This window comes from Equus przewalskii, chromosome X (assembly GCF_037783145.1).
Source record: "Equus przewalskii isolate Varuska chromosome X, EquPr2, whole genome shotgun sequence".
Taxonomy (NCBI): Eukaryota; Metazoa; Chordata; class Mammalia; order Perissodactyla; family Equidae; genus Equus; species Equus przewalskii.
Genome location: NC_091863.1, coordinates 45688624 through 45698981, shown reverse-complemented (window position 1 = coordinate 45698981; position 10358 = coordinate 45688624). Strand labels below are relative to the sequence as shown.

General features: G+C 39.8%; 1 protein-coding gene across 1 annotated transcript; it reads right to left on the bottom strand.

Moving 5' to 3' along the window:
* Positions 1-5269: 5269 nt before the first annotated feature.
* Positions 5270-10109, bottom strand: UBQLN2 (ubiquilin 2). The gene has a single exon (XM_008509397.2). The coding sequence runs from the start codon at positions 8888-8890 to the stop codon at positions 6446-6448; it is 2445 nt and encodes an 814-aa protein (XP_008507619.2). The 5' UTR covers positions 8891-10109; the 3' UTR covers positions 5270-6445.
* Between the last annotated feature and the right edge of the window lie 249 nt (positions 10110-10358).

The window sequence follows — 10358 nt, the reverse complement described above, 5'->3', positions numbered from 1 at the left end:
GTCTACTTCTGAGTTGCTGTTTACTAAACTAGGAAATGCAGGATAAAAGTCTGTAACATGACTTCATTCTGGAACAACTTTGATCCCAGAACTTGGAACTTCAGTGAGAAGCTGAAAAGCCCATTGGGAGATTAGTTTTGGAAGTAATCTTGGAGGTCTTCTAATTCAAAGTTCTACCTGATGCATAAAAGCATTCTTGAACATTTCCGTCAAATAGGCTTCTGTTTAAACAGCTCCAGTGAGGAGGATATCTTCAATTAATTGCTAGAAAGTTCCTAACAGTAAGCCAAAATTCTGACTTCCTATAAATCTAAATTGATCTGCCCTCTGGAGCTACCAAAGTAAATGTTACCCCTCTTCTATCTGACAAGGCCTTCAACTATTTGAAGAAAAATTAGACTAAAACACTCTTGACCCTTTTAATAATTGTTCTGTATCTGTTTGTAAATAAGTCACCATCTTGGTCACTTTCCAGGTTGTCTGTGTGCATCTTAATTGTGGGCACTATGAAATGATCCAAATCTCCCAACATAAACTATCAAATACAAAATAACATATTATGAAGAATATCCTTGTTCTGGACACCATGCCTCTATTAATGAAGCCTAAGATTTCATTATAGTGTATGCACTATAACCTCATATGCTTGGCTCATGTTGAACTTACGGTAAATTAAAACCATGGAATCTTCTTCACATATGCCATTTTTAAGCCATATAACCACTTACCTTTGGTAACTGAAATTTTATTCAAGTACAGGACTTTACATTTGATCTGATTCAATTTAATCCTGCTAGATCGGGCTATTTTTTTCTTCAACCTACTAAAGACATTTTGGATCTTGCTAGTGACATCCAGTGCATTTATTCTGTCTTCTAATTCTATACTATTTGCAATGAGATGGGCAAGCTATTTTGTTTTCATGCTGGTCATTGAAAAATAACTTCAATGGGACTAAACTGAAGTTAGAAACCTCTTGTCCACGTTGACACATTGTTGGACACTGTCAATTCAAACCATTAACCTATTGACTGTCCTGTCATTATCATTTAGCAAACATTACTCCATTTTATTCTCAAGGACATTTTGAGAAATGTCAAATGCCATAGTGAGGTACGCAATGTTTATTGCCTTTTGAGGTCTCTGGGAGACAGCTCAACAAAAAGGCAGGCATCCTCCAGAGCAGCTGAAGCACAAGTGGCCCATGTGATTGCCAATTTGGAGACATACCATGTGTATTAGGCCACTGTAGACAGATTTATTGAATGGCAGTTTCAAATATTAGCCACAACTCAAAAGTCAGAAAGGCAAAGCTCCAAATTGCAGTTATTGATTATGACAGAGCTGATTCTCACATATGCAATTTTATGTAACTGGCTCCAAGGGTGAATAGCAGCAGAGATGTATTCATTTAACAACTAATGTGTCTCCTCAACATCTAGGACGCCACCTAGTATATAATTTATTATAAAATCTCTATGATAAATAGAGAGACCAGTATGGTTTAATAGACTCAGAGGGAAGCAGAATAGTGAACTGGTTAACTATACACTCTGGAATCTCAGAAGTGGGTTCAAATTTTGACTCTGTCACTTAATAGCAGTGTGATCCTGGAAAATTACTTAATCTCTTTTAGCTTATTTCCTTATCTGTAAACTGGAGAAGATAATAATAGTACTACCTTAAAGGGTTGTTATGAAAATTGAACATAACCATGAATACATTAGCTATTACTGTTATCCCAATCTAACAGAGTAATTAATTGATTAAGACAACCTTGTGAAATCCATGCTAGGGCCAAGTAATCATCTTTTTTCTTTCATGCTCACCAACTTTTCTTTTAATAATGAATTATGGAATCTTTCCTGAAAGTACCTTAAGTTTGCTAATCTACACATTGGGCCAAGAAATTCTGAAGTTGGATTTTGAAAGTACAGTCTTAAGGAACCCAAATTTGTGCTCAGATACCTCAATACAGGTGGAGCTACATGCCTCAATACATATCCATTTGATGAATAATGTTGCCCATGTATGTTAAGACAAACTACTCCTTATTTGAGGGTGGCTTACCCAAACTTTTCAGTTTGTTAGTTTAGAGTAGCTTTTGTTGGTTTAGAGTAGCTTTTACCGATCATCAAAGTGTTTAAAGCCTAGATAAGCATGCATACCATCTGATGATGCTGCTCTTTGGGGTGGCTTCAGTTTGATGTCTACCAAATCATGCTTCTCCTTTCTATTTTTAGAAAATTGCTTTTCCCCCTAAGTCTCCTAATAGACTTCTGGGAAGATGGTAGCATTAGAATAGGTCCTCAATTCTTGCCCTTCCTCCCACAAATCAATAGAAATGACCACAGGGAAACAAAAATTGAATGATACTTGTACAATAACGGCAGCAAAACTCTCAAGGAATTTCTGTAAGACATGATGCTGATGGGGCCATATTGGAGGCTATCACCAATCTGACGGAGTTCTGTGATACACTGACAAATCAAGAAAATACTGGCAGAAACCCACTACTACCATCTAGCTTAAAAGAGCAAGGACTGGAGGTGGGCACAGGCAATGAAAAAGACTGGAATGAGAACCTCTCTTAAGTAAAGGGGAGCCTGAGTAACTTCAATTTCATTTAAGCCTTCCAGGATATTTGTTAAATAAAATAATGCTAAATTAGGAATATCAAAATTGCCACATAATTGAAGAGTTTTACATTTACTAAATTAAGCTATATGATGAACACTTTCCATCAGGTCAGTGTGACTCTGTGGCTAGAGTAGTCAATTCACTTGAGGATAATGTCAAAATTCTGAATTTGAGTCCTTTTGTGAATGTGAGACACAGGCCAAATGGCTATCCTGATACCTTAACCCTAATCCCTGGACTAGGCCCCTGACAGAAATTACTATATTTGTTGCTATTTTGACACTGCAGATCAACAGAATTTGGAGCAGCCCCCTCAGAGGGCAAGCTCAATCTCTGACCCTGGTTTCTCAATAAACATAGTCGTCTCAACCTAATACAACAGTCTTCTTTGATGAAGCAGCTGGAGTTGTTTCAACATTATATATCCACTCCCAACCCCCACCCCACATCCACACACAGAAGTGGTGAGAGTATATATATGATACCACTACCTGAAGTAGAGGCCAAAAGAGCAAATGAGAAAAGCCTTCTTGAGGTAAACTTCTGCTAGGGTAGCGCCTGGACATAGCTCCCTCCCGACTACCTCACCCTGCTAGATCACAGAGCCTGTAATGAAAACTTACACCACCTAGTGTTAACCCTAAACTTAGGGAGGGGGTGACAACAAAGTAAACAGCGAAAGCATATTAAAAATTGCCTGACCCTTACTGGAGGGAGAGAGAGAGAGAGAGAGAGAGAGAGAGAGAGAGAGAGAGAGAGAGAGAGAGAGAGAGAGAGAGAGAGAGAGAGAGAGAGAGAGAGATAGAGCAGGTCAGGATATATCCTTCTTGATTCAATGATGAGTAAATAGATAAACTGTGAATTAATAATAGAGGAAGAAAATCCAAAACAAAAACAGAGCCTGTAAAAAGAACTTGCAAGGCAACAGGAGGAAATTATATCATGTAAGAGATGGAGGAAGAACAGTTAAAAGTAACAAGAAAGAGCAAATAAAGTTATAAACAAAAATTAATGAACTAGAAAGCAAAAAAATATTAGAATTAATCAATTAAAGACCTAGATCTTTTCAGGGAGAAAACAAAACGTATTAAAAAATAGATAAACATTTGGCAAGGGTAATTAAGGAATTCTCTGTTCCTTGAATGTTGAAAGACATTTACCTGCTATCTATCTGAGCCAGGCCTCAGACAACACCCCGTTTTTCCTATGGCTATTGATTTATTGCTATTTTCTATGCAACTGGCTCATTTTAGTATTTACTTCTCTATAAAATCATCCATATCATTAAAATTCTAAAATTTATTACGGAAGACTTGGTCTTTGTAATTATGTCAAACACCCAGCGTCATATAGCAGTGAAATAATAAATCACCATTTCGTAACTTGGTGTTCTGAGGAACACTGATGAGCCAAATGTTATTAGGTGTGTTTAAAAGAAAAAAAGGTGGTTCTTTGCTCAATTTGAGAAATGCTGTTAGACAAAGTTAAATAGTTTTACTCTTTTAAACTGAAGAACATACTCCTTTAAAAAAATACTAGTCAATATTTATAGCACCAATGACTCTCCAAGAGGGGCTATAGTACACAGCATCTTGCAAACTTATTCAACCATCTCCCAGAGGAATGTTTTTTCAAAAATGCAATTTAAAATTGCTGCAGCAAACATAGTCTGGTTAAAATGAGAAACAAGACAATACCACCGCTACTTTTATTATTTAGCACTGTTCTGGAAGTGTTTAATCCATGTAGTCAGAAACTATGTTATAAATTTTGAAAAGAAATTATTATTATAACTTATCATTGATACGATTGCCTACCAGGAAAAACTCAAAGGATCAAATGAATATCTCTGAAATTAATAGATTTCAGTAAATTGCCAATTTAAAATTAATCTATGAAAGTACCTTCTTCCTCTATATAGCAAAAATGACAACATAACACACTAAATAAGAGCTCCCAATCGCAGTATTGTTTCCAGTATGGTGTATTACCTAGGAATACATTTATCACAAATTATACATGACTTAAATAAATAAAACTCTCTTGAAGAATGTAAAAAGCTTTTTAAAAATGAGGCAATCATGTTTCTGGAAAGCACTGCATTCGTAGTTCTCACCATCATATTAAGACAATCCCAATCAAATACCCAATTTATTTTGGAGGGGAAATTGATTAAATATAAAGTTCATCTAGTAAAACAAACATGTCAGAATAATCAGAAAATTGTGAAAAATAAAATTAAAAAAGATCAATAGGAGGACTAGCCCTAACAGATATGAAATTATATTTCTAACTCAATAACTATAGCCTGGTATACTGGGGCTACAATGTTCAGTGGTACTAAAGAAAATTCAAACCCAGAAGAAAGTGTATATATGTGTGACATTTCAAATGAGGGAGGTGGACAATGAGACAAATACTGGCTAACAACTGGTTAATTCTTTGAGGGAAAAAACGTAAGAATACCTAAACCCATACATCAAAATAACTCCAGATAGGGAAAAGGAACTTTTTTTTAACAAAACCATTAAAATTAGATATAGGGTAAAATTTATATAAAACTTGGGGTGTGGCAATCCTTCTAAACATGATCCTAGGGCCAGAAGGCAAAAAGGAAAAGATTTATCCATTTTTAATTTTTTTATTTTTTTAGTCATTTTTAATGCATTTTTCCCTGTGCACAAGAGAAATAACTGATAGAGTCCAAAGATACAGTTTCCTTTATACATAGCAGTTAAAAGTAATGCAAACATCACATGACACTTTCAGTGAAAGTTACATTTCCAATTACAAATCAAAAGTATTAGGATCTCTTTACGGGAGAAGCTGAGAAGGAAGTCTTAGGTAAAAAGCACTTTCCTGGCATTACTACACTGATCCTTCGGGCTGCACAAAGATTAAGGTCATATACAGTCAATCTGCAAATGTTGACACAATGTCACACTGTAAGTTTTCTGTACAATTAAATGTATATTTAGAGATACCAGGATAAACATTTCTACTATATTTTAACTGAACTTGCCTAGCCAACATTTTCACTGAGAAGTTTATCAAAGATGCTGTAAGATTCTACAAACTTGTGAGACATACCTAGCTCCAGAAATATTTCTATTTTTTCTCAATTTGGTTACACATATTCTGCTCAGAGATTCTGTTGTAATATTTCCAGATGTACAGTTCAAATTGTGCTTACTGTACTGGGTACAAATATAGCAAAAAAGATCAAAGAATGGTATAAATCTTACAGCATTTTGCTAGCAAAAATACATGCCAAAGTCACAATAAGCAATATTGTACCACAAATTAGAGAGCTTCAAATAATTTGCTTTTGTTTTTCATTATTTTCATTCTACATTAAATTACTATCATAGGCTAATGTTTAAAATGCAAATAAACTGGACATCTGTAGGACAAAACTTGTTCACCCAACTGTGAAGGTTGATACCTGTTTCCAAAAATCACAATAAATGCAGAATAAAGAGAAGTGTTTGCATGCAACACCTTTGAGTGAAACAGCATTGATTCCCACCATCAAAACAGAGAAGGAATGAGAAAGGAAGGGAGGGAGGGAAAGGGGGAAGGAAAGAAAGAAGGAAACAAAGAGGGAGGGAGGGAGGGAAGGAAAGAAGGAAGGAAACAAAGAGGGACGGAGGGATGGATTCTATCTTAAAATGCATATTAGATTTATAACTAGACAGATTTAAAATAATCAAAATGAAAGTAAAGCACGAATTTTTTGTCTGTTTAAAGATTTAAGAGCCATTATCAAAAATAAGATACATTTTTTCAAGGTACAGAAATGTAATTACGATGGCTGGGAGCCCAGCAGCCTCTCAATGGCAGCATTGATGTCGCCTCCTGTTGCTATTAGAGCCTGCAAGTTTGCTTCACGGTTTAAGAACCCCATGGCGTTGAGCTGTTCCAGTTGTTGCTGAAATCTGACTTCTGGATTCGGCAGCTGTGGAGGATTTGCTCCAGCCAGAGCCTGCACCATTTGCTGAATGAACTGCTGGTTGGGTCCAGATTCTGATATTGGGCTTGTGGTTTCACTGGGTGCAGAACTAGATATGGTGGGCCCAGGGGGGCCGCCAGAGCCAGTGGAGCCAGGTGGACCTGCAGGGCCAGTGGGTCCTATGGGCCCAATGGGGCCTATGGGTGTAAATGGGACTATTGGGCCTATAGGGCCTATGGGTGTGACTGGGCCTACAGGGCCTATAGCGGTTCCCAGCACCCCCACCCCTACACCTGGAGCGAAGCTTGGAATGAGGCCAGGTGCTTCAGTGGCTAATGTCTGTAGCCCCTGCTGGATCTGCATTAAAGCCTGCATTGCTCTTGGGTTTGACATAGCTGAGAGTGTGTCTGGATTCTGCATCTGCTGTAGGAAAGCCGGGAGCTGGGGACGCATCTGCTCCTGCAGCTGAGGATTTGCAGTAAACACGGGGCTATTCAGCATCATCTGTGCAGCCAAATCTGGATTCTGGCTCAGCGACTGCATCATGCTTCTCATGTAGGGCGCAGACAGCATATTCTGGATCAGCTGGGGGTTTTCAGTTATCTGTTGCAGTAAGCTCTGCATTCCTGGGGTACTGAAGATGCTGGCAACATAATTGGCTGCAGCCACGGTGTTCCCGGTAGCACTGGTGGAGCTACTACCAGACCCACTGCCACTGCCACTGCCACTGCTTGAGGTTGTGCTGGTGGTCGCAGAACTCTGGGTAGCCGGTGGTGGTGCCCATGGATTGGGTAGTGGATCTCGATTTTCTGTGCGAGAAGGCTGCGTGCCTTCCCCAGAGGAAGAACTGCTCCCCACCGAGGCAAATGGATTACCCCCAAACTGCTCTTGTGCGGCATTCAGCATGGGTTCTTGAATGTCAGTGTACATGCGCCGCAGGGCATTGTAGCCACCTGGGATGCTTTCGAGATTGCTGAGAGCCAGGTCCTGATTTCTCATCATCTCTTGCATCATGGCTGGATTCCTGGCTATTTCCAGGGTCTGCCTCATTATATCTGGGTTGTTGAGCAGGTGACTGATTTCTGGGTTTCTCTGAATCAACTGTTGCATCTGTGGATTGGCCATAATGAGCTGCCTCATTAGATCAGGATTCGAAAGCATGCTCTGAACAAAGGGATTTTCCATGATTTGGATCATCATCTCAGGGCTGGACAGGAGCTGCTGCTGCATCTGGTTCTGGAGCTCAGAGAAGTTGGTTGAGCTCAAGCCCAGGCTGCTAAGGCCTGCAAGTCCTCCCAGGCTCCCCAAACCAAATGGGTTGCTATTTGTGGAAAGAGGTGTGGAGTTATTCCTGGGAGTCGACGGGGAGGTAGTATTAGTTCCCGCGGCATTACTAGGCTGTGTGGAAGGGCCCTGAGGTCGGTTCTGGCTTTTGATGACAAGGTGAACAGTCAGTCCATCATGGATGCCGTGCTGGATCAAGGTATCTTGATCTTTTAAGATTTTTCCGGCAAAAATCAGCACTAGCTGATCGGTTTGGGATTTGAAGCGTTTCGAAATCGCTTCCTTAAACTGCTGGACTGAGCTATTCTCGGGCACCGCGAACTCCTCTTTCTCTTTGGGGGTCTTCACAGTGACTTTGATGATTTTGGGCTCGGCCGGAGCAGAGGCAGGGCCTTGGGCCGAAGCAGGGCCACGGGAGGGGCGCGGGGGGCCGCTGCTCTCGCCGTTCTCAGCCATGGCGGCCGCGGTGACGCAGGCAGACAGGGAAGGCGCGGGCGGGCAAGAGAGAGAGCGAGGGAAGGAGGAAGGAAGGAGGCGCCGCCGCAGCAGGCTGGGCAGGGCCGGGCAGGGAGCGCGGAGCACGGTACCTCTGTGATGAAGACTGCGGTTCCCTGGTCCTCCAGTGGAGAGGGGACTCCGTGTAGGCCGCGGGCTGAGGTCTCCACGCTCAGGTCTCTGGGCCTCCAAAGCCGCCTTGTGATCCCACCGCGCGCACTCCCAGCAACTCCCGCAGCCGCTCCGCCCGCTCCTCCCCGCCCCTTCCCCTCCCCCTCCCCCAGTTCTGCGCTCACCTCCCCGCCCCCCTCTGCTGACGCGGCTCCAGGACCGGAATGATAGATTGGACTCGGTCAAAATTAAAAACTTCTGTACTGAAAAAAAGAGAGAGAGAGAGTGTGAGTGAGAAACAAAGAGAGAGAGAAACAGAGAAAGAAACAAAGAGAGAAGACAAGAGAGGAGAAAAGAGGAGAAGGAGGGAGGAAGAGAGGAGAAGGAGCCAGCTTCTGTAAAGGACATTAAAAACCAGTGGAGAATATATATATTTGCAGTTCATAAGGCACTGAAAGGATGAAAGCCTGAATCGAATCAACCCCATGTAAAAAATGAAAAATAAAGAATTCTGACAAAGCAAAAAGGAAAAGATTAACACTCCAAATGGAGGACAGGGAGAAGCCTGGGAGGAGCTTGCGTTTTACAAAAGAAGTGCAAATGGCCAATGGGCATATAAAAGGATGATTACGCTCACTGGTAATCAAAGAAATTCAAATTAAAACAATGAGATTTTACTTCTAGCTTATATTGGCAAAGATGAAAAATAATGGTAAACCTTGTTTTCCACAGAGAGCTGAAAAAATGTACTCTTATGCCAGCCAAAGTGCAAGTTGTTATAATCATAAGGCAATTTGAAAATGTATATCAATATTTTGAATAGTTCCACTTTTATTTAGAAATGTCTCATTTAGAGACCTCGTCTATGAAAATCATTGGATAAGGATGCAAAACTATACTTATAAAATGTAGGTGCATTGCAGCATTTTAAAAAACTATTTTAAAAGATTATCAGTTTCTATTTACACAGGCTTGGTGACATATATTATGATATTACCATACAATAAAATAATACACACTATGTTTAAACAATAAGTTTATATGATATGAAGTATCTTTAAAGGTATACATGAAATAAACAGTAGTTACAGAGAAATCATACAGTATTTTCACTTTCAGCTTTATATATTTCTGTATAGTTAGAAGTTATGCAAGCATGTATGTTTCAATACCAAAAAATGCAATAAATATATTTTTATTTTAAAACTTTTTTGTGTTTTTTGAGGAAGATTAGCCCTGAGCTAACATCTGCTGCCAATCCTCCTCTCTTTGCTGAGGAAGACTGGCCCTGAGCTCACATCCGTGCCCATCTTCCTCTGCCTTATATGTGGGATGCCTGCCACAGCATGGCTTGCCAAACAGTGGGTGCATGGGTCCGCACCTGGGATCCCAAGCAGTGAACCCAAGGCCACTGAAGCAGATCCTGCAAACTTAACGGCTGCGCCACCAGGCAGCTGAAAACTATTTTTTAAATAGTTTGTATATATAAACTGTCTTTAAGTGTGTGTATAAAAAAAAATCTGGAATGCTATACACGAGTATGTTAATGATGGTTATCACTTAGTGCTGAAATAATGAATAACTATTCCTTTCTTATTTTTAATAAAGTTTTAAATTTTCTGATGGCTTTTATAAGCATGCACTGCATTTATAATTTTTTAGAAAATCACAAGGTATTTTGGGGGGAGATTGTAGGTAGAAATTGTCAGGCACACAATAGTAGTGGCAGACATTAACACATTTACCTAATTTAGTTATAGATTAAGTAGGAGAAATAAAGATGTAGCACTTGAATAATAGAACAAATAATTTCAAATTTATGTATAAATTTGTAACTCTGGTTTATAGCATATAGAAAATACATTTTTCCCCTAGT

Coding starts and splice junctions, on each gene's coding strand:
- UBQLN2 (XM_008509397.2), bottom strand. CDS start 8,890: ATGTCCTTTACAGAAGCTGGCTCCTTCTCCTCTCTTCCTCCCTCCTTC.